Source organism: Callospermophilus lateralis, chromosome 4, assembly GCF_048772815.1.
Source record: "Callospermophilus lateralis isolate mCalLat2 chromosome 4, mCalLat2.hap1, whole genome shotgun sequence".
Classification (NCBI taxonomy): Eukaryota; Metazoa; Chordata; class Mammalia; order Rodentia; family Sciuridae; genus Callospermophilus; species Callospermophilus lateralis.
In genome coordinates, this window is record NC_135308.1 from 117,052,937 (window position 1) to 117,078,761 (window position 25,825).

The 25,825-nt window shown below is 32.1% G+C and overlaps 1 protein-coding gene across 1 annotated transcript in view; it reads left to right on the top strand.

Annotated features, from left to right (window-relative positions):
• The window catches only part of Lemd3 (LEM domain containing 3), a 66,643-nt gene that overhangs the window by 34,818 nt on the left and 6,000 nt on the right, over positions 1 to 25,825 (top strand). The window contains exons 2-9 of the mRNA XM_076854825.1: positions 1,341 to 1,378; positions 5,379 to 5,445; positions 10,302 to 10,369; positions 21,859 to 21,938; positions 22,027 to 22,172; positions 22,977 to 23,078; positions 23,180 to 23,282; positions 24,223 to 24,401. Coding sequence (XP_076710940.1) covers positions 1,341 to 1,378; positions 5,379 to 5,445; positions 10,302 to 10,369; positions 21,859 to 21,938; positions 22,027 to 22,172; positions 22,977 to 23,078; positions 23,180 to 23,282; positions 24,223 to 24,401 — 783 coding nt within the window. The remainder of the gene's footprint in view (positions 1 to 1,340; positions 1,379 to 5,378; positions 5,446 to 10,301; positions 10,370 to 21,858; positions 21,939 to 22,026; positions 22,173 to 22,976; positions 23,079 to 23,179; positions 23,283 to 24,222; positions 24,402 to 25,825) is intronic.

The window sequence follows — 25,825 nt, forward strand, 5'->3', positions numbered from 1 at the left end:
ATTAACTATAGCTTTATTTCAAACTGTTGAAATTTTACATAAAATGTTATTAAAAAGTATTTCAATCCATGTGTTTTGATTTTTAATTTTTAATCTCTGAGTTACATTCTTTCTAGTCCCCTTTTAAGTTCTTTTGATTATCTATTTTCCCCAAATTTATCTTCCATGGTATTAAAGTCGTTTTGTTGTATGGGAAAATGTTGTCCAGAAATCTATTAGCAAAATAAAATCTCTTGTAATGATAACAGGATACATTTTTTTTTTCTCTTGCTTTTTTATTGTACCTTGTTAAACTGGTCTCTCACATGAACTTTCTTAGAATCAGGCAGTTCCTGGTTCCTATGGGACTTCCTGTTTTCTCAAATAAAAATAGAAAAGCATCTCAGAAAGGAAACCTGGTCAGTGGGAACTACTTTGTAAGATCAGCTAGTTTTAGTTGTGACCTAGATTATATAGATATATAATCTATAACATATATAAAAGTTTTCAACCGACAAATTTGAATATTTTTGCATATACTATTAAAAGAGATGATAGAAAGAAGGTTCTGAATAATCTTGAGATGCCATATATGTTCAACCATTACTTATTTATTATGGGGGGAGAGGGATAGGAAGAGTGTATGGAAAATATTAAATCCTTTCATTATAATTTAATATTTTATTGGAAATTCTGAGTTGTTTAACAGCAAGACCTAATTCTTAGCTACTTTGATCAGTATATTTTTTTCTTTCTACTTTTCCATATGTTAGCAAAGATGAGGAAGATGTTCTTTAGAAGTTGGAATTCTAAATATTTAAAACTTAAAGCATCTTGTAGTTAAGTAGTTTAACTACTTGTAGTCTACATTTTGAAGAGAAATCAAGTTAAGGTGCAAGCATGATACAGTCATTAACAGTAATAATGGGTAGTATGCATCAGTATATATTAAGTGCTTGACACTATACTAGGCATTTTATGGATTATCTTAATAATGACAACAATTAGGTAAAGTAGGTGGATCATTGTTATCCCTCTTATATAAAAGAAGAAATATAGCTTAGAGTGGCTAAGTAAATATCAGTTTAAAGGGATGTTGCAAAAAGTAGTAAAGCTAGTACTTGCATTCAGTGCCTGACATAAAAACACTTTCAATGATTATGAGAAAATTGTGAATTCAGAGTGAGAATGGTCATTAGAGTATGTCTGAAAAAATCACTTCCCTTTTATTATCATCAGTTTGTTTGCATATTTACATTTGGTTTTAGTAAGAATATACTGGCATTTCAGTGGGCTTGTTTAGGGGAGTTTAAATTCTTAAGTGATGCTAATAGTTCTTTTTTTTTTCTTTTCCTTGATAGTAAAAAACCCCTTTGATGAAACATTTGGAAAAATACAAGTAAGTAAAAGACCATAATACTGATACTTTGTATTATGTTTTATGATAAAAGTATTAAAATGACAACTTTAAAAATAATAATTTTTAAGTTTCTTTTAGTCTCAAAAAATAAATTTTCTTATTCTGAGTAGTCCTTAACTATAATGTGATTAAATTTGACACATATTTTCTCCTAAGGATTGAACTGTTTATTATTTTGAAGCCAACTGCTAAGTAAAATGGAATAACATGTTTTCTATGGATCTGGGTCTTAAACTTAAGTATTAATGTATTAAAGTATTAAGTTTTAAAAGTATGTCTTTGTCTTATTGTTGGATCCTTAGCAGTTTTTGTCTTCTTTGTCTTCTTTGTCTCTGAATCTTTCACATCATAAATTGGCATGCCTAGCCAGTAAAGGATTTAGAAAGAGTTCATTTCAAAGAATGCTATAATAATTTTAACCTAGATTTTATTTACATAAAAACATTTTTCACTTACCATAATTATAGGTACTTTGAAGATTAAGATGTTTAATCTTTTATATATGTATGTGTATTTAATATATATATACACATATGCATTCATATATACAATAATGCACACCTTGTTAATTTTTTATTATAGCAACTGACAGTTACATAGACTATATAGAAATGTTTGTTTTTGTACCTGAATGGAAGAATGTTTAATAAAGAAGTAATCAGACTCACAGAATATTAAATTGTTAAAAGTGAACCTTTGAAATAATTATGTTCAATAATATTCTATTGTGATGACATTTAAAATAAAGTTGACTTTATCAGTTGCAGAATTGAGTTTAGCAATATGACAATATCAAAATTTAAGGATAGTACAATATACTCACTGAACTTTGGGAATACAAGACTATTTCCTTCTGTGTAATTTTTCCCTTGGGGTAAACTGAAGTTCTGAGCCTCTGAATGATAGTAATAATTTTAATGAAGATAATGGCAGTTCACTTACACTAGTGTTTATTCTTTGCCAGGCACCATGCTAGGTGTTTCAAGTGCATTATCATTTAATCAAAGGCTTGATAATAGTTAAAAATGTCATTGAAGAGAAAATGGTTGAGGATAGAGGAGAGAAATATTTAAAGGTTGACAGTATATGAGAAAAATTTTGGTAGGGTCACCCTACAGGTTTTTTAACCTCATGAGTTAAATGTTTGCTTTAGGAAATGATATATATAGAAAAACAGTAATCTGAACCTAACTAAAAACAAACAATTAGAAGGTAGCAAGTTTAAATTATAAAATTATTTTTGTTTAATTAAAGTAACTTGAAAGCTTTTTTGTATTGTTAGGTCTTTAGTTTGTAGGGAGATAAAGGAAGCTAGTAGTTAGACATTTCAGACTGAAATGTTAGGAGGCAGTCTGAAAAACAGAGAAGAGAAGAGTGTAATAAAACTATAAACCAATAAGAATGTAACTTTAAAAATTTTATTTGTATACTTTTCAAATTTTCTGCTACTTTAGCGTAGCTGCTACTAAAACTGATTGAATCAAAGCCTTTATTTTTTTCGAAATAATTATGTTCAATAACATTCTATTGTGATGACATTTAAAATAAAGTTGATTTAATCATTTGCAGTATTGAGTTTAGCAATATGAAAATATCAAAATTTAAGATTAATACAATATACTCACTGAACTTTGGGAATACAAGACTGTTTCCTTCTTTATATATAAATATAAAGTATTTATATATTTTATACTTAATAACATATATCATGGCAATCTTACTTAATTGGTCATTTGGATAGCACTTTAGGCCCTGTAATATATAGACATCCCTTTGAATGAGTTTACATCAGAAAAATGATTTTTTGGGAAAAAAATGATAGTTGAGCTTTCTGAGTGCTTGAATTCTTTGAGAATATAACGGTATTTTGGGGATCCAGTTGGTTTTGTTATTAACAGCTATTTAGGTAAAAGAAATATCTGTGATTCAGAAGATAAAGTTTATTATCAAGTCTTTTATGTTTATTAAAGACATAATCACAGAGGACAGGTACCAGATATTTAAATTTTGTTTTTGAAAGGAGGATAAGGATGGGTATAATCAAAAGATAGAATAAATAAAAGGGAAATCAGTCTCTTCTTCAGATCAGAAACACTTCAGAACTTTCATTTGCCTTAACTCCATATCTTAATTACACACACCTTGGTTTTATATATCAAGTCCGTAAATTACACTATGATTAGAACTTCTGCTCATTCTGTTGAACATTTGTATTGAAAATCCTTTGTAATTTACTGTATCACAAATGCATAGCTTTCAGAATCTTGGGTTGCAGCTCCTACTTTTACTTTTTATGTCTGATATTTGCAGTTTGCATTTTTAATCCTAAGTGAAGATAGCGATTGGTTTGATAAGAATCTTGTTGATATAGAGTTGAGGGGAAGAAAAGGTAAAAGGTTTGAAAGACAAGTAGTCAACTGAAGGAATATTTGTGTCAGTCAAACAACATAAAACCAGGATTCTGGTGGTAGGATCATGGAAACTTTGATGAGTTTTTCCTCTTCCTAATGTCACTGAAAAACAAAACGAAATATTGACAAAAACATGTTACCTAGCCAGGTGAGGTGGCACACACCTCTAATCCCAAGGACTTGGGAGGCTGAGGCAGGCGGCCCTAAGCAACTCAGGGAGACCCCTGTCTCTAATAAAATATAAAAAAGAGCTGGGGATGTGGCTCAGTGGTTTAGTGCTCCTGGATTCAACCCTTGGTATTGAAAAACTCCACCAAAACATGTTACCCACAGTGTGCAGACTTAGTTTCTTCTTTTTCTGAATATAAAGCATGAAAACAAATGGATAGATAAGGTTGCATGTCATTAGACACATAGATGTTTACTTTCCCTTTTATATCATGTCTGAATTTGCTCCAGAGGAAAGAAAATAATAAAGACAAGTCTCCTGATGAATCAGTAATTCATTTTAGATAGTGTGATAAGCAATGACCCCCTCCTAACTTACCCTTCTTCATTGCTTATATTGGTCTGTCTTCTTGCAGTTGCTCTTAGATTGGGGATATCAGGGTTTTAGAGTATTTGGCAGAGAGCTTAGACTATGCCATTACAATAGTTCCTTGTCTGGACTCCTTTCATCCTATACTTTCATGTCTGAGTAATATCCCTGATATACATAAGTCTGGTTTACTTTCCTCCTAAATTTTCAGATTCTTTGTTTTAGTACCCAGTGTGGCAATTAATTCCAAACTACTTTTCTAGTAGTTTACTGAGTCAGACTAGGTTACTTGTTACATAAGAAATTTAACAATTGTTTTGTGCCATCATGCCTTTGTTCATGCTCTTCGTTCTGCCAAGGGATTCTGGTCAATTCTATTCTTACAGTGAAATCTCAAATACTCTGCTCCACAAATAGGTCTTCCCTTACCTCCCTCTTATATATTTGCATTTTAGTTTGCAACTGTAATGTAATGCTGTGTATGTTTTTTGAACAGGAATCATCTTATTCTTTTGGTCTCTTACTTTGCTGACAGAACAGTTCTTGACTCCTACTTCTTCATTGAACATTTGTTTCATAAGTTTATATAGGGCCACCTTGGAAGCCTATGAGAGGATGAGGTCAGAGTGCTTAATATTTCTTCCCTTTGTTTTGTGTGGTTGAGGCAGATCAAAACAAAATAAAGGAAAACCTTGATGTAAAACAATTCGTGAGAATGGTATCCATAGCTTAGAGAGGGATAGAAAGCTTTTCTTAGGTGGATGGGTGAGTTTACTAAGATTACAAAATCTTGTTAGCACCAGTCACAGTGCCAACTTCTTGATCATCCTCAAGAAAGTAAAATCTTTAAAGTGATAACTTAGATTTGTAAAGTCGGGTTCCTTAAAATATGGTGGCTGTGATTAAATATAAATTTGTCTTTCAGTGAATGCAGAACCCATGATTTTTAAATTTCCTGTTTTTCTTTTGGAATAACAATATACTTTTTTCTTGGGATTTGATATTTCATAATAACTTCTTTTAATTTTAGGAAAGTGAAAAGAATCTTATGATGAGCACATTATACAAGCTACATGATCGATTGGCACAGCTTGCAGGTAATTGTTTAGCATTCATAGTCTCTAAAGATGTTTGTAAAGATTAATTTGCCTATCTAGTGTGTTGTATCAGTGGAAATTGTCTTTCCAAAGCGCATTGTCCTATTTGTGGAATATTTTTCATTAGAAATTTTTATTACCTATGCATAGTACATTTTTCAATTTATGTAAATTTGTTTAGTCAAGGCCTTTTCTCTCTCTGCCATGAATTATAATACATATGTATATTGTATATAATTTTAAAGTCAACCTAACTTCTTAATTGCATTAATAGAAAAAAATTCTGGAATTTTAAATATTGGTTTAATTGGGTAAGTAATGAATTAATTAAAATCTTGGATTAAATATAAAAATGCAGATTTTCTTTTGGTGGTTATATAGGTGTCATTCCTTTGGATAAAGTAAACATATTCTAGAATATTTTTTCCTGGTTCATTGAATTTTCCGCATATGCTGCTGTTAAAAGTTTTGAACACTCTTGAGTTATCAACATGTCTACAATTAGAATAAATTGTTGCTTTAAACATATTCTAGAATATTTTTCCCGATTCATTGAATTTTCCACATATCCTGCTCTTAGTTAAAAGTTTTGAACATTCTTGAGTTATCAACATATCTACAATTAGAATAAATTGTTGCTTATGAATTAATATCCCATCTGCATAATGCAAAGTACCTCTATTTTTTCCTAGCCCCCCACCTATTGTGAATTAGCATCCTCACCAGAGAAAACATTCTGCCTTTGGTTTTTGGAGATTGGCTTATTTCACTTAGCATTAGTATCAAGTAGCTATTAGTATCAGGTAGCTATAGTAGCAATATCTGTTTATTATCTTTCACTTTTAAAAAAATTATTCTTTTACATATAACCTGAAAGAAGAGACTTTGGATTTCCTTCTTATAATTAGTTGTAAGAAAATAATAATAATGCAGTTCTTTATACTTTAATGTAGCAGATCATTTTGTGAAAACCAGAAACCTAATAGATCAATGGGAAACTTCTCTGGTTGAATGGGAATATTTAAGAATCTGACAGTTCCCCGTACTCTCACCTATATTTGTTTTTTAGTTCAGGTTTTTAATTCTCTTAAGTTTTTTAAGCTTATAATTCATCACTAAAAGTCTTTATATTGACTGGCTGTTATATTTATGAATTGCAGGCTAATGACATATATTTATTACACTTTAACATCCCAAAATAGGCTAAGTATATTTTCTAGCTATGAAATCCTGATGGTGCTAATACCAGCATCTATAGTTATCTCTGTAACATTGTCTTAAGAAATGTAATCTGGGGCTTATTATATTAACACAATACGCTTTTAAAGGTCCAGATTTTTCTTCTAGAGTAGGGGTTGCCAAGCTTTTGTGCTTGGCCAGATAGTAAATATTTCAGGCTTTGCTGGCTGGACTGCCTGTGTCACAATTATTTAGTTCTCCTGTTATAGCATGAAAATAATAATAAATTCTACACAAATGAATAAGCTTGGCTGTATTTCAATAAAACTTCATTTATAAAAACCATTAGCAAACCATATTTGGCTCTGGGCTATAGTTTGCTGACCTCTGCTCTAGATCTATGGAATCTGAGTCTCTGAGGATCCATTATAAAGTCTGAAGACTTGTTTACCCAGTAGGCACTTTTTTCCTTCTTGAAACCGCTAGCATTAAAATGTTGCATAACAAAGCTGATAAATAAGAACATGGTTTCTTTTATTACAGAAAAATTGCCAAGGATTTTATTTTAATTTTATATATTTTTTTGTTTTAATTAGTTAAGCATGACAGTAGAATGCATAAGTGGAGTGTAACTTCTCATTCTTCTGGTTGTACATGTTGTAGAATCACACTGGTTGTGTAATCATATATGTACATAGGGTAGTAATGTCTGATTCATTCTATTATCCTTCTTACCCCCTTCCCTCCCTTCACTCCCATCTGCATAATGCAAAGTACCTCTGTTTTTCCCTAGCCCCCCACCTATTGTGAATTAGCATCCTCACCAGAGAAAACATTCTGCCTTTGGTTTTTGGAGATTGCCTTATTTCACTTAGCATGACATGCTATAGCTCCATCTATTTACGTGCAAATGCCATAATTTCATTCTTCTTTAAGGCTGAATAATATTCCATTGTGTGTGTGTGTGTGTGTGTGAGAGAGAGAGAAAGAGAGAGAGAGAGAGAGAGAGAGAGAGAGAGAGAGAGAGAGAGAGAGAGAGACACCACATTTTCTTTATCCATTCATCTGTTGAAGGGCATCTAGGTTGGTTTCATAGTTTGGCTGTTGTGAATTGAGCTATTAGAAACAAGTATGTGGCTGCTTCACTCTAGTATGCTGATTTTAAGTCCTTTGGGTATAAAACTGAGGAGTGGGATAGCTGGATCAAATGGTGGTTCCATTCCAAGTTTTGTGGGTAATCTCCATATAGCTTTCCATAATGGTTGCACCAATTCGCAGTCCCACCAACAATGTATGAGTGTACCTTTTCCCCCACATCCTTCCCAAAATTTATTGTTGCTTATATTCTTGATAATTGCCATTCTGACTGGAGTGAGATGAAATCTCATTAATTTTGATTTGCATTTCTTTATTTGCTAGAGATGATGAACATTGTTCATGTTTGTTGATCAGTTGTATTTCTTCTGTGAAGAGTCTGTTCATTTCCTTAGCCCACTTATTGATTGGGGTGGGTGTGTGTGTGTGTGTGTGTGTGTGTGTGTGTGTGTGTGTGTTAAGTCTTTTTGAGTTCTTTATATCCTGGAGATTAGTTCTGTATCTGAGGTACATGTGGTAAAGATTGTCTCCCATTCTTGTAGGCTCTCTGTTCACATTCTTGATTGTTTCCTTTGCTGAAAAGAAGCTTTTTAGTTTGATTCCATCCCATTTTTGATTCTTGACTTTACATCTTGTGCTTTAGGAGTCTTGTTAAAGAAGGCAGTTCCTAAACCAACATGGTGAAGATTTGGGCCTACCCTACTTTTTCTTCTATTAGGCGCAGGATCTCTGTTCTAGTGCCTAAGTCTTCAATTGACTTTGAGTGGAGTTTTGTGCATGGTGAGAGATAAAGGTTTAATTTCATTTGTTACATATAGGTTTCCAGTTTTCTCAGCACCATTTATTGAAGAGGCTATCTTTTCTCCAATGAATGTTTTGGGTGTCTTTGTCTAGTATGAGATAACTGTATTTATGTGGGTTTGTCTCTTGTGTTTTCTATTCTGTACCATTGGTCTGTGTGTCTATTTTGGTGACAATACCATGCTGTTTTTGTTACCATGGCTCCATAGTATAAAGTCTGGTATTGCGATGTCTTCTGCTTCACTTGTCTTGCTAAGGATTGCTTGGCTATTCTGGGTCTCTTATTTTTCAAATGAATTTCATGATTGCTTTTTTAGTTCTGTGAAGAATGTCATTGGGATCTTATAGGAATTGCATTATGTAATGCAGAATGCTTTTGGTCATATGGCCATTTTGATTGTGTTAATTCCAATTATTCAAGAGCATGGAAGATCTTGCCATCGTCTAAGGTCTTTAGTGTTCTATAGTTTTCATTGTAGAGTTCTTTTACCTCTTTTGTTAGATTGATTCCCAAGTATTTTATTTTTTGAGATTGTGATTGGGCTAGTTTTCCTAATTTCTCTTTCAGTGAATTCATCACTGATGTATAGGAATGTGTTTGATTTATGGGTGTTGATTTTATATCCTGCTACTTTGCTGAATTTATTTATTAGTTTTAGAAGTTTTCTGGTGGAGATTTTTAGATCTTCTAAATATAGAATCATGTTGTAGGCAAATAGTAATAGTTTTGAGTTCTTCTTTTCCTATTCATATCTCTTTAATTTCTTTCATCTAATTGCTCTGGCTAGTTTCCAGGTCTATGTTGAATAAAAGTTGTGATACAGGGCATCCTTGTCTGTTCCAGTTTTTGGAGGGAATTCTTTCAGTTTTTCTCCATTTAGAATGATGTTGGTCTTAGTCTTAGGATAGATAGCTTTTACAATGTAGAAGTATGTTCCTATTATCCCTACTTTTTCTGATGTTTTGAACATGAAGGGGTATTGTATTTTGTCAAATGCCATTGTCTTTAAGTCTTTAATTGGAGTTTTATGCTAATTTAAAAAACTACTGAAAGTAATATGGCAGGAAAAACTTAAATTTAAGTTGAATATAGAGGATAATTTAATAACCATATACAGTAGCATAAAGAAAAAAGCTTTAAATTCTCTTCTTAGAAATGGTCACAAGAAAAGAAAAACAGTTTTCCAAACTTTGTAACATACCCCTTTAGAAACCAAATCATAGGTAGAAACTTCTACCAAATTTCCCTGTTGATTTGTGTCATCACAGTTTTCCAGGTATGTGTTCCCCTTGCTAGAGATAGACATAGCTATCCTCTGAAAAAGCTCATGTTTTAGTACAATAATAAATTTAAACTTATTTGAATTCTGGAATTATTAGCTTTAAGAATAAACGTGTAAACTAGTAAGTTAGCAGTGAATTTAGTGAAATTTTCCCCTTTAAGAGTAACACAAAATTGTAGAGGGCCACTTTTATGCCAAGATCTATGAAAAGCCATCAAGGTAACATGGTTTCTACACAGACTTATAATTTAGTTGGGAATATAAGAGGAAGATGTATTCCTATCTAGACTGAAGTGCATTTAAAGATTGTGATTTACATAAGGGTAACTGTTTATTGAGTTATTGAAATTTTTAAAGAAAATATAAATTATATTGTTAGTCTTTCTTTACTGATTATAGTAATATAACCTATAATTGTATATTTGTAAAAAATTAAATTTTAGTTGTTCTGTTTAATAATATACTGATTACAAATTAACAATATGCTAATCTTTTTAGGAGATCACGAATGTGGAAGTTCTAGTCAAAGAACACTTTCTGTCCAAGAGGCAGTTGCATACTTAAAGGTAAGTAGTGACATTAGAATTTTAATATCTGTTTTCTTAAAACTTATGTAAATCATTTCTACTGGTATCAAAGGATTATGAATTTGACTACTTCAGTGGTACCTTTAAAAGCCTGTGCTTCTTGTTTCATATGAGTAGATAAGAGAAATTGGAATTGCTCAATATTTTTTGTTTTAGAACATTCAGTCTGAGAGAATGTATATTAATTTGGAAAGGGTATAACAAACATCAGTTAGAGGCAGGCATGCTAGTTCTAGCTACTTGAGAGGTTAATGCAGGAGAATCACTTGGCATCTAGGAGTTTGAGACCAGCCTGGGTGGCATCAATAAAAAAGAAAGAAAATTGGTAAGAGGGAAGTTTAGACAGGTGAGTAACATGTAAGGAAGCAAGCAAGTAAGTAAGTATATACCAATTCAAATCTGCCCTAGATCAGTTTTACCTCAGGGTTCCAAGAGAAATTGCAGATGAATTTTCTAAACTACTATAAATAATCTTTGAAAATCCTAGATGAAATGAAAGGTACTAGAAGGTTAAAGGTGGACAAATGTCATTCTGACTTCAAAAAGGGGAAAGTGGAATTTGAAAACAATACTGGAAAGCTTCTTATCAGTTCAGTTCCAAATAGATAATTCCATAAAGATATGAGTACTTGCAAATGGAAACTTCGATCCTAAGAAGGTGACTGGCATGTGAACAAGTTATGTCATGCAAATATTTCTCCTTTATCCCTCCCCTTTTTAAATATTGTAGTAAAATACATAACATGAAATCTACTCAACATTTTTAAGTGTACAGTACAGTATTGTTAACTATATGCACATTATTGTACATCAAATCTCTAGAATGTTTTCATTTTGCATGACTAAAATCCTATGTCTGTTGCACAGCAGCTTCTCATTTTTCTCTCCCCCAACACCCTACCCTCTACCCCTGCAACTACCATTCTACCTTTTGCTTACATCAATCAGCTTGACTTTAGATACCTCATGTAAATAGAATCCTGCACTGTTTGTCATCCAATAGCAGGGTTATTCTTTTAACATATCCTCAAGGTTTGTCCATATTATAGCATATGACACTATTTCTTTTTTTAAATACTGAGTAGTTTCTCATTGTCTGTATATACCCATTTTGTTTAGCCATTCATCTGTTGATGGACTTTTAAATTGTTTCTGCCTCTGGTCTATTTTGAATATTACACTGTAGTGAACCTTGGAGTGCAAATACCTCTTCAAGTTCCTGCTTCAGATTCTTTTGGTTAAATAACTCAGAAGTTTGTTAGGTCCTATAGTAGTTCTATTTTTAATTTTTTGAGGAACCTACATACTGTTTTCCATAATGGCTGTTATGAATTTGCAGTTTCACAAAAGTGTTCAAAGGTTCCAGTTTCTTCACATCTTTAAGACTTGTTATTTTCTGAGATTTTTGTTTTGTTTTGTTTTGATTTTTGCACTGCTGGAGATTGAACCCTGGGCCTTGCAGATGCTCTACCATTGAGCTACATCCCCAGCTCATTGTGATTTTGATTTGCATTTCCCTGTTGATTGGTGATTTTGAACACTTTTTCATATACCATTTCTATGTACCATATATATTTGTATATACATACACTATACTGTCTGTTGGCATTTGTATGTCTTTGGGAAAATGTTATTCAAGCCCTTAATATTATTTATTTATATTTTATTATTGAGTTGTTACATACTTTATTAACCTCTTTTTAGGTATATGATTTACCAAAATTTTCCTCCATTGTAGAGATTCTATTTCACTCTGTTCTTTGTTTCCTTTGTTGCTGATAGGTATTTTAGTTTGTCTACTTCCATTTTGTTGCCTATGCATTTGGTTCGTAATTAAGAAATCTTTGCTTTATATCAGCATCACAAAGCTTCTTCTTTATGTTTTCTTCTAGGAGTTTCAGGTCTTATGTTTAAGTCTTTAATCTATTTAGAGTTGATTTTGCTATATAGGATAAAGGTCCAATATCATTCTTTTTAAATTTTTATTTGTTTATTTTTTTAATGAGGTGCTAAGGATAGAACCCAGTTCTTCACGTGTGCTAGGCTAGTACTCTACCACTGAGCCACAACCACAGCCCCTTCAATATCATTCTTTTTGCATGTGGAAATAGTTTTCTTAGTACCATAGATTGAATAGAATGTGTCCTGTATCCTTTGTCTTGACACTCTTATTAAATATTATTTCATCACATATAAGTGGTTTTATATGTGGGCTATTCTGTTTCTTTGGTCTATGTGCCAGTTACCATACATATGTTTTGATTACTATTATTTTGTCATAAGTTATGAAGACAGGAAATGTGAAGTCTTCAGCTTTCTCATTCCTCTCAAGATTGTTTTGGTTGTGTAGGGTCTTTTATGATTCCATATAAATTTTAGTATTTTTTTCTATTTCTGCCATTTTTGATATTGGGATTTTATTAGAGTTTACACTGTATCAGTATAGCTTTGGGGGATATATAAATTGTGTCACTGTTAAGTCTTCTAGTACATGGACTTGGGATGGCATTCTCATATTTCTTTAATTTCTTTCAGCAGTGTTTTGTAGTTTTCAGGGTACAGGTCTTTCACATCGTAGGTTAAGATTATATTCCTGAGTATCTTATTCTTTTTGATGGTATTATAAATTAATTTTTTAAAGTATCCTTTTGAGATTGTTGTGTATATCCTGGAAGTTTGCTAAATTCATTTATTTTAATAGGATTTTTCATGAAATCTGTAGTGTTTTCTGTGTATAAGATTATGTCATCTGTGAGGAGAAGTTTATTTCTATCTTTCTGATTTGGATGCTTTTTTTCTTTTTCTTACCTATTACTTTAGTAGTAGTACATTTCTGGTAGTGTGCTGATTAGAAGTGACAAGAGTGGGCATATATTGAGTATGATGTAGCTGAGGACTTTGCACATATGACCTGTAATGTGTTCCTTCTATTCCTAGTTTTTCAAGGTTTTTTTTTCTTTCATTTTTTTTAACCATGAAATCATGTTGAATTTTGTTAAGCATTTTTCCTATATCTATTGAAATAATTGTATTTCTTTTTTTTAAAGAGAAGATTTTTAAGATCTTTTTTAAAGCTGTAATATTTGTACATCTTTATAAGGTACATTATGGTAACAATACATGTATATAATTTATAATAAATTAGGGTTAGAAGCAGATAATGATTTGTTTTAATCATCTGTTAATGTGCAATCACATCTATTAATATTCGTATGTTGAACCATCCTTGGGTCATGGTGTATGAGTCTTTTAATGTACTGTTGAATTCAACTTTCTCCTATTTTGTTGAAGATATTGTGTCTATATTAATCAAGGATATTAATATATGGTTTTCTTGTATTTGTCTAGTTTTCATGCTGTAGTAATGCTGGCCTCATAAATTGAGTTCGAGGGTGTTCTGTTCTCTTCAATTTTAGGGGAAAATTTGAGTAGGATTATGATGAATTCTTCATTAATTAAGTCATAAAAATTAGTGTCTTAGTCACCTTTTCATCACTATGATCAAAGTATCTGGCAAGATAGATATGGAAGAAAAGTTTATTTTGGACTCACAGTTTCAGAGGTTCAGTTGATGGTTCCTGGATTTCGTTGCTCTGGGCCCAAAGCAAGGTACAGCATCATGAAGTGACAGAGGAGAGCTGTTTGCTCATGACAGCTGGAAAGCACCGAGAGAAAGGAAGGTGCTTCAGGGAACATCAACCCTTCCAGGGCATGCCACCAGTGATCCACATCCTCCAGCCACACCTCACTCGTTTATACTTATGAACCAGTTAGCCCATTCAAGTGAAGATGAACTGATTAGGTTACAGCTCTCATACTCTAATCATTTTACCTTTGAACATTTCTATATTAACGTTTCTGCAGAAGCTTTTGGTGGAAACCTCATATTCAAACCCTAAGAGTTAGAAATGAAAATATATATATATATAAAATTTATATTTTGTGTGTGTATATTTATTTTTATTTTTTTAGAGTAGTTAAGTGTTTGTCAATCTTGTTGGTTTTAAACCAACTCTTAGTTTCATTGAGGGGACTGGATTGAGGAGGCCTAAGGGAACATAGAAGAAAATATTTTAGGAAGAAGGGTATATCATGTGGAAATTCAAAGCAAGCAAAAGGTTCCTTATTAAATAATTGAAAGTGTTTTTACTTCTAGTAGTAGGAAGATCTGATCCAATCAAATCCTTCCTACTTTTTTCTTTAGTTCATGTTCATAGGCAATGGCATAGATATATATTTTGGTTGGTTATAAATTCCTGGAGCAAGATTCATTGATGATTTAGAAGAAATCCAAGATTCTTAAAAACAAAGTACTATGTTTGAAGGAGTCAAAAAAATAGGATAGGCTTTGGAACAGGATAGTGCCTGGCCAGTAGTCAGTCTACAACTGAGGAACAAAGAGGCAGGGTTGGTATGTAAGGTTTATTAACCTCCTCTCTTTTTCTTCTCAAACCACTTGATTGCAGCTTTGAGTCAACAGTAAGAAAAGGTAAAAAGAAGGGACGAGACCCAGAGGCATAGGGTGTAAGAGATTAGTTCTATTAAAGTCTTATAGCAAAGAATTTATTGGAAGCACCTATGGATGAACTGTGTTGGAAACCAAATCAATAAAAAAAAGATATTAGTGAAATGCGTTCCTGAAGATATTTTCATTTCTTTTTCCTGGGATCATTTTATGTTTTACACTGGATTTTGCTTTTTTATATTTTCTTTTTTTAAAATTTATTTTTTAGTTTTAGGTGGACACAATATCTTTATTTGTTTTTATGTGGTGTTGAGAATCGAACCCAGTGCCCCATGCATGCTAGGCGAGCACACTACCACTTGAGCCACATCCCCAGCCCTATATTTTTCAATTCTGTAGAATTTTCCATATTTTACAAAAGATTCTGTATTAATTTAATACCATGTCTTGGTTAAATGCCATTTTATGTAAAATGTTAACATTCTTCTGCGTTAGATTTTTTTATTTGTTTGTCTGTTTATTTATTTCTGCAATACTGGGGATTGAATCCAGGGCCTTGCACAATCTAGGCAATTGCTCTGACATTGAACTACATCCTCAGACCTTTTATTTTCAGGCTGGCCTTGAACTTGGCCTTGAATTCTCCTACCTCAGTCTCCCATATTGTTGGGATTACAGGCAATTGTCACCACATTTAACTACATCTAGATTTATGTATGTGTATTTGTGTTAACATTTGCCTTTTGGAGTCTCATTTTCAGGTTTTCAAATGTTATAAAACTTGTTATGGCTTGTCATTACCATAGGTATAGTTTTGGACTCTCCTCTTCCCTTACAAAAAAAGAAATAATAATTAGGATTTTTGTGAACAAAGTCTAGATAAATATATAAGTACATTAAAAATAATGCTTACATTTTCCAAAGTAAAATTAAATATTGCTTATGATTATAATTCACATGGAAAATAAAAGAAAAAATAGGTTTCAAATTCACTAAGGATAAGCACTGATAGTATTTTGGCCCATTTTTCTACAGTCTTTTTAAAATATTTTTTTTAATTAATATTTAAGTATTTTACAGTATAAATATTTATTTCCCCTTAAAATTACTAAGTACATTTCCATCTGTCATTGAACAGTTTTTTGAAAACTTTTCTCATTGGATAATATGTGATTGTATTGTTTGGTTTGTCATTTTTCAGTATTATGAAAGCACTCTGTCTAGAGCTTTTTAAAAAATCTTTTAATATATGTTCAAATTATTCCCAATGGTTGTTTTAGCACAATCTAGCCCAGATTGTTTATTTTATCCAAGTTCTGTCATAAATATGGAAGAGACTCCCTAGAAAGTTTGCATCAAATAATGATAATATGTATATAGTAGGCTTTCTGCTTATAGAAAGAGACCTTCATATATTTATAGTGTGGTTTCACATGCAACACAGTTAAGTTTGTGGATTTAGGAGTAAATAAATTGAAGAATATGTAGAACAGGAATTGTACACATTGTTTTAAGCTAGTTTTTCCTCCAGCTTCTAGTGCATTTTAAACACAGTATGTATTATAAATATTTGATGGAGTAAAATTAGTGAAAAGCCTCAATAAAATATTTTTGTTTTCTTGAATTTGATTATTTACATTCAATTATCCTTTTATTTATCTTGTTATGTCCCTCAAAGGACATTTAAGTCAACTTAATTATTAAATAATTTAAATACTCATTTCTAAGTCCCCTGGTTCTTTTCTTGAGCTTTATTTTCATCAATTTTGATATTGAAAGTTTTTATTTATGAGAAGTTGAGAGGTCCCTCTGGTGGAACATTTAGGAAATACATAGCATTATATTTTCATGAAACAACATGTTGGTTATGTTAACTTTTCTGTAGAATGGTATAATGAATAATAGTAAAGAACCTATATTATTTTCAAAACCTGGTTATCCTTTGACACAATGATAGTTGCAAATATACCAAGTGTTACAAATATGCTAATAGACCAAGATTTTAGGGACTAGCTTGGGATGCTGATCATAGTTAATAAAATTGTGTCTACGTATAAAATTGTGTATTCTGAGTACTAGGATTGGGGGAAATTTCATAATATAACTTATCAAGTGTAAGTTATTTTGGTACTCCTTATGTAATTTAACAATGGATAATATCAGACCTAGTTTATGAAGAAACTAAAGCTTAGAGGGGTTCATTAACTAAAATATGTAGCTAGTATGTAATTGAACTGGGAATAGAACCCCAAAGCATTTGCTCTTCTCTTTTACTATTCTGCCTCTTAGACAGATTTGGTATATAACCCCTAGCTCCAACTATTGAATGGACAAGGGACTTGATGCTGTTAGAGTTATGAATGATCTAAAGAGGTAGAAATCAAAGTAAGTTCACATATATAAATGGCGTATTTTGCTTGTCCCTACTTAATGTTATACATAGTCTATAATGGAGACAGTGAGGATCTAATCCCAGGCTTTTTCTATTCTAAAGACAATGGTTTTTCTCTTATTCCTGGAGGTGAAAGATCAAGTTCCCCTTGAATCATCAGTAGTTAAATCATATTCAGTATTGTGTTTTATAGTTTAAAGGATGGTATCCAATAGGTAGTATATATGGTATCCAACAGGTAGTATAATCTCAGAAATAACCAGAATGTTCACTAATTGGAAAGCCATAGAACTATTTTCACTTTGTAACTTACTCATGCAACTTATCTCATGTGGCTTTTTTTGCGGGGAAGGCGGATATTGGGGCTTGAACCCAGGGGTGCTTTGCCACCAAGCTAAAGTCCCTTGGCCCTTTTATTTTTTATTTTGAGATAGGCCCTGAGATTGCTGAGATTGGTTTTGAATTTGTTATCCTCCTCACTGGGATTATAGACATGCACATACCATGCCTAGCCACATTAAGTTTTTATTTCTTGTAGTACTTCTGCCTGTGGCAGTTCCTTTTTCGTCCTTACTAAAGTTACGTTGCTTCATTTAATGAGCTGAATCTTTTATATAAAGCAGTATATTTTTTGTACTTTGAAATTTATAATAAAAGCTTGAAGCATCTGACAACAATTTTTTAGAATACACTTCCCCACCCCCACCCCTTTTTTAATACTGGGGATTGAAACCAGGGGTACTTTACACTGAGCTACATACCAAGCCCTTTTTAAATTTTGAGACAAGATCTCATTTAGTTGCTTAGGGCCTCACTAAATTGCTGAGGTTGGCTTTGAACTTGCAATCCTCCTGCCTCAGCTTCCTGAGTTACTGAGATTAGTACTAGTGTGTGCCACTGCACTCAGCTCACCAGTTATTTTGAAAATAAGGTACATTGGAAGTGGGGATCCTGGATGGGTATATGTGTATGTACCTGCATAATGTAATATAAATAGATTTAAGACTTGGGAGAACATACTCTAAATTTATATGAAGCATTAAACAGTATGTTGACTGAATTATTACTCATAAGTAAATAATAGTAAATAAAAGAAACTTTGTTTTCTTGCATTTTCTTATTTTTGTTATCAGTTTTTGGAAGATATTTGCTTTCTGATGCTGGAATGTATTTCAGAGGTTGACAAATTATGGTCCATGGACCAAAATCATCCTGTTTTTGTATGGCTTGTGAGCTGTGGCTTTACTGTTCTTTGGATGCGGGGTACTGGGAATTGGACTTGGGGGCACTTAACCGCTGAGCCACATACCCAGCCCTATTTTGTATTTTGTTTAGGGATAGTGTCTCACTGAGTTGCTTGCGTTTTGCTTTTACTGAGGCTGGCTTTGAATTTGCAATCCTCCTATCTCAGCCACTGGTATTACGGGTGTGTGCCACGGTGCCTGGCTGGCTTTACTTTTTTTTTTTTTTTGTAGTTGGACACAATACCTATTTTTTATTAATTTACTTTTATGTGGTGCTGAGAATCCAACCCAGGGCCTCAGACATGCTAGGCGAGAGCACTCTACTGCTGAGTCATAACCCCAGCCTCTGGCTTTACATTTTTAAAGGTTGCTTTATAGCTGGATGTGGTGGCACATGCCTGTAATTCCAGCAACTCTGGAGGATTGAAAGTTTGAGGCCAGCCCTCAGCAGCTTACAGATACCCTCTCTGAAAATAAAAATTAAAAGGACCGGGGATTTAGCTCATTGATAGAGCACCCTGGTTTTTAATTCCCAGCACCAAAAAATAAAAATAAATAAAGGTTGCTTTACAAACAAAGAGGCATATTTTTATCAACAAAACTTAAATGTCTTATTTTCTAACCATTTACAGTTGGCATACCTTGCTGTATCATAGCTGTATCATAGCTTTTTAAAGTGACCACATAAAGTGAATAATAAAACAGTTTAAGTTCTTAAAATCTAAGTACATACTATGTATGTTACAATAGTAGCATGAAGTATTTAGTTAGCATAAGCAAGGGGAAAAAACCTCAAATTTTATCAAGCAATTCTATTTTATAGTGCTGTAGAACTCTATATAGAATATTTGTAGAAATAGCATAGTTAAGACCTAAATACTCCTTTGACTCTTTAAAGTTTTTAAATAATTTGTCAATTGTTTTGTAAGAATATGTAACATACCATGGTTCCATTACATTCCAGATATTGAGTATAGGGAAAAGAAAACAGGAAGTGGGGGAAAATAACAGTACTCTTTTCTTATTTACCCCTTGTATTTTTCTTTTTCATTTTGTGGTGCTGGGGGTTAAACCCAGGGCCTTGTGCATTGGAGGCAAGCACTCTGCCAGCTGAGCTATATCCCCAGCCCCTACCCCTTGTTTTTTGTAACTTGAAGTTTACAAATATACCGGCTATTATAATAGTCATTAATTAACAACTTCTATGATTTTAATAAGCTAAATATGAGGAAGAACAGGAAGCAGAGAGAGAGCTCTGCTCACTGGAGATAAAATATAAACCCTAAAGGCTACCTCCCCCTTTTACTTATTTCAACCACATCCTACCTGCCTACAGTTACCGCCCAGTTAATCCGTATCAGTGGATAATGTAGACCAGACCTCTCATAATGTAATTATTTCACATCTGAAGGTTCTTGCATTGTTTCACACGTAAGCTTTTAGGGAACTCCTCATATCTAATACATGAGAGACATACTTTCTAGCAGACTACTTCATAAGCACAGGAAATTTTGACTGCCTTGCCTAGTGTTGTACTTCCGGTTCTTGATATGGTACCTGACAGATAGTGAGCCCTTAGTACATATTTGTTGAGTGAAAAATGTTTCAGGGATTTTTGTAACAGTACTATTTGAGATATATATCTATATTTAAAATTCAGGCTGGTACTTAGCTCAGTGGTGGAACATTGCCTAGTGTGCAGGAAGTCCTGATTTCTATACCGGAGACTGCAAAAAAATTCTTTTTAAAGAATATACTCTTAATGTTCATTAATAAGGAGATGATTTATGTCTCAAGTAATCATACAGTGGAGTAGAAAAACCTAAGGTTTTTTCATGTGTACTAATATTGACATAATACTTGGTTCCATGGAAAAAGCAAGTAGAAGAATAGTGAATATGTGATGCCAGTTTCAATATTTTGATTTAAAAAATACCCATACATAGCAGATCTTAAACTTTTGGACTTTCCATAATTACTGAAGTCTTAAGTGGCTATTTATATGTGTGTGTGTGTGTGTGTGTTTACATTTACATTTGTGGATAAATGTTTATAAATATATATTTTATACATTTATTAAATAAATATGTTAGATATAAATATATACATATAGTTATGTTAGAATTAAAAATGAAATCATTTTATTCACTTAGAATAAAAATAATGATCCTGTTACATGTTGACATAATTTTGTGAAACATAATTTTATGAAAAATAATTCTATTTTCAAAAATATAGTTTAATGAGAATAGTGGTATTGTTTTCCATTTTGCAAATCTTTTTAATGCCTAGCTTAATAAAAGGCAGCTGGATTCTCTTCTACTTTTGCATTCAGTCTGTTGTGTTGCTATTTTGTTGAAGTATATCAAGAAAATCCAGCCTTACATCAGTATGGAGTTAAAACAGGGGAAAATGTGTCTTTTCAGATAATTATAAGTATTCTTTGATAGTATACCAAACCTTACAAGTAGTTTCTTAAAGGTGATTTTAATTTGGAATCTCAAGCATATTAGTGAACATTTTGTACTGTGCCCAATAAAATCCTTTGAAGTGTTTTGTACTTTAAAAAAAATACATTTATTTATTTAGTTGTAGGTGGGCACGATACCTTTATTGTATTTTTATGTGGTACTGAGGATTGACCCCAATGCCTCACATGTGCTAGACAAACACTCTACCACTGATCTACAACCTCAGCTTGTGCTTTGTACTTTGAATAAATCTTTTACCCATGTATGATTATATAATTTCAAGCATTGGTTATTTGAAAAATATAGGTATATTGAGTTGTTAGGACTTCCAGTTGTTGTCACATTTTATTATACCATATCAAAAAGTCACATTTTTAATATCACGCCAAACATCTTGGAAAGGTCACAAGTACTATAAAACCTGTTAAGGACACAGTGATCCATGCAAGTTTTTCTCAATTCTTTTCTCTTGGAAGCTTAAATCCATTGTTTACACAGGTTTTTTGAGTTCATATGCTTAATGCATTCATTTGTAAAAATAAAATAGCCACATCTGAACTGTTTGCTGTTTATTCATATGAAAATGGCGTTTCATTAAAAATTAAGTTATTCTGATCACAATGACACTTAAAAACAAAACTATAAAAAGAACTCCCAAGTCTATAAATATAAAAGGAGAAAATACAGCAAAATATTAACAAGTTATATTGAATTAGTGGGAAAATCATGATTTCTTTGTTTTTTTTAATTTTCTTTAATGAATAATACATTTTTGTTATGTTTGTTACATAGTTAAAATGTTACATGGAGTGTTATTTATAGGACAGCTTATGTAGAGTCAGAGTCAAATGAATGTGGATTATTAAAAACAGCTATTTTCTCTTTTTTCTTATTAGGATTTAGGTCCTGAATATGAAGATATATTTAACACCTCATTGCAGTGGATTTTAGAAAATGGAAAAGATGTTGGAATAAGGTAGAGGAGTTGATTTCCACTTTGTTTGATAGTATAAGAAGTGATTTTTCTTTTAACCTTAAACTCAACTCTAATTATTTTTAAATAGGTGTGTTGGTTATAGCCCTGAGGAAGAACTGAAAAACATAACTGATGTGCAGTTTTTACAATCTACAAGACCACAGATGTCTTTCTGGTGTCGTTTTCGACGTGCTTTTATTACTGTAACACACAGGTTATTGTTGTTATGCTTGGGTAAGTTGTTAGGATAAGAAGAGTGATATATTGCAGTCTAGAATTTTTGTGTGTGTCTGTATTTCACTAAATGCCAGAGCCAAGAATTTACTTGTCACTTTGGTGATAGATGTCATATAAATCACATCCAGAAGTGTTCACTAAATGAAGTTGAGGGCTTTTTATAATGTCATATCAGACTGAGGGCTCAGAAAACAGTAACAGAGAAAGGTAGGGATAAAACTTTTTCATAAGAATGTTACAGAAATAGTAAGTGTATTTACTTTAGAAAATAGAAAATTTTTCTTTTTAAATAAATATTGTAAATTAAGCTCATTGAAATTTTTCTTCATTTAAACAGTATTGTTTATGAGATTTAAAATTTGTATTCAGATTACTATATTTTGTGATTGGTAATAGGAATTTAAAAGATTTTATTCCTTGCTTTTTCTTTTTCTTAGCCCTTTACAAATAATTCAGTTAAAGTAAGATTTAGCATGTTTAATCCTTTAATAAAACTGTTCACGTACTTTAATGCTATAATTGGAAAATGTTTAAAAAGTTGCGTTTTTTTTTTTTTAAGATAGAATTTAAATGTTTAGTTATCAGGGTAATAGAAGACATTTTCTAGAGAAAACTCTGGAAAATGTTTAATATTAAATTTTTTCTGTGCACTTTTATTATGTGACCAATTCAACCCTCTGTCATAAAGGCTCTTTGCATTTTTTCATTAGTACAATTAAGATAATCATTGTAGAGACTATCTAATGTAATTAAATGCCATTGACCACAGTTGTTAAACCGCAAAACATGTGAATATTGCAGGTGTAGTGATGGTTTGTGTTGTTCTGCGTTACATGAAATATCGCTGGACAAAAGAGGAGGAGGAATCAAGGCAGATGTATGATATGGTGGTAAAGATAATAGGTACAGTATTTGTAAAACCCCTAACTATTTCTAGAACAATTACATGATAATATAACAATGTCAAGTGATTGATTCATTTTTGAAGTTTGATTTATTTTCAGATGTTTTGCGAAGTCATAATGAAGCTTGCCAGGAGAATAAGGATTTACAACCTTACATGCCTATTCCTCATGTTCGAGATTCCCTAATACAGCCTCATGACAGGTGTGTTCAAAGCATTTTGAGTTGAAGTAAATCAGAATATAGGTTTCTTCTGTAGTCTTGGAAATTATATTGAGAATTGTGGCTCTTTCTTATCTAGACCTATTTTACTATGCACACTTTTTACAAATATTTTATACTCTTCTTTCTTTCTAAATTCTTTTGTTATCCCCCTGATTTTCAGTCACACGTAAGATGAATAGATTTCTAAGCTTTTCTCATTCCTGTACATTTTTGATTCTTTGTTGTCACTTTCCATCTTATCTCCTTTAATTTCATTTTATTAAAGAAACAGGAATATGTACAAACCACAGTTAATCTCACCATTGTGTACATCCACAAGAAATTAATTTAAAAAATAGCTATGGGTAAATGGCAAAAAGATCAATTGAGGGAAGGGAACGGGGAGGGGAGAGAAGAGTAAGGAGAGGTACTGGGGTCTGAATTAGAACAAGATATATTTCATGCTTTTATAATTATGTCAAAATGGATTCTACTGTCATGTATAACTAAAAACCAATAAGGAGTAAATTTGTAGGAAAAAAAAACCAGAAATAATCTCTGGTGTTTTACTAATATTTTAAAATACCTATTTTATTATTAATTTAGTTTTTAAAATAAAAACTAAAAAAAAATAACTTTTGAAAATAAAAAGGTGATGCCATATATAAAGCATCATTCATAACCTAGTAGCACATTATAATCACCAGTGGAGGTTTTAGATTAAAAAAAGAAGAAGAAAAAACCCTACATGCTCATTTATCACCTCTAGGGACTGAAATTCAGTAAATCTGAAGTGGGGTACAGGCACCTACTATCTGCTTTTAAACAAACTCTGAATAGTGATAAGAACAGCCAGACTTCATAATAACCGTACCTCAATTACTAATATTTCAAAAAGATGACAAGCCAAGATAAATTTGTCATTTTGTTCATGTAATAGAAAAAAAATGAAGAAAGTCTGGGATAGAGCCGTTGACTTCCTTGCTGCTAATGAGTCTAGAGTTCGCACAGAAACACGAAGAATAGGTGGTGCAGATTTTCTAGTTTGGCGGTGGATCCAGCCTTCTGCATCCTGTGATAAAATATTAGTGATACCTTCTAAAGTATGGCAAGGTCAAGGTATGTACTTTAAACAAAAAAGTATAAAATTGATTTTCTTATAATTTTTCAAAACTACAGTATGTGTTTAAGTTGAAACCATACAATTCAAAGATGCATGAAAACTTGTTATGTATCCTTACACATTTTTGTCCTTGCTAAAGCAAACACAAATGATTTGTTTTACTGTAATAAAGGCAAACATTTCTTGGATCTTGCTCTTTTCACTTAACAAGCAATATAGTATCATAGATCTAGTTGCATTCTTTTCATCTAATTTCTCTATGTAAATAAGACATAATTTATAAGTATGATATAACCATACATACCTTACATATTTTATGTATGTAAGTGGAAACGTAACCTTTTAAACTATTCTTTCTTCTAGTTTTTGCTTGTCTCCCTCTTCTTCCTTGTTAATACATCTCTACTTGTATATTCCCCCTGCCACCTATTTTTTTGTAGATGTCTTTTCATAGTTTTCATATTGTCTGCTTAGTTTCAAAAACAGTCACATAAGCATACAGGAGGGTTTTTTTGTTTAAGACTGGCTGCCTTATATACCCAAACCTCTTGCATACAGTAAAGCAGAAAATTATATATAAGAAAATTGTGAATGCTAAATTCACAATTGTAAATTCTTTTTCTACAAAAGCATATTTATCAATGTTTGATAAACAGTATTCTTAGAAAAGGTAAGTACCCTGTTTTGAAACTACAGGAAGAAAACCCAGTCCCTCCTTTTTTCTCTAATTTTCACTTTCAAAATGCTTGAATAAAAGCTTCTTTAATCATGGTATGAAAGTGATGCTTTGGTGTTACCCAAAATTAAAATAACAAAATGTTCCTTTTTAAAAGATTCATGCAGAAGGGCCCTAAGTAATTGAAAACAAAGAATTACTTACTTTACTCAGTCTCTTACCAGTGTTTGACAATTGAGCACTCCTTGAAACTTTTATCTTTGAACTTAGGAGATGCCGTCCCCCACCCACCCCTTGGTTTTTCCTCTTATCAGACCTTTTCTGCAAAACCACCCCCCATCTTTCTCATTTCCTAGACTTTTAGGCATTGGAGTTTTTAAAGACCATCTTCTCATTCTATCTTAACTTTTTTTTTTGGTAGTGCTGAGAATTGAATCCCCCAGGGTCTTGTACATGCGAGGCAAGCACTCTACCAGCTGAGCTATATCCCCAGTCCTCACTCCTTAAATAATCTCACTGTGACAGTCTGCTGTTCTGGTTTTCAGATTGTATTGAGGTTTATACTAATCTTATTTTTTAGGAGATGGGAACCACAAATTGAACATGAATATTGAACTGAATATTTTTAGTCTAGTTATTAGTAACATTCCTCATGTTTTCAGCCATCAGCCATAAATCTGGGAGTCATTCTTTTTTTTTTTTTTTTTTTAAGAGAGAGAAATTTTTAATATTTATTTTTTAGTT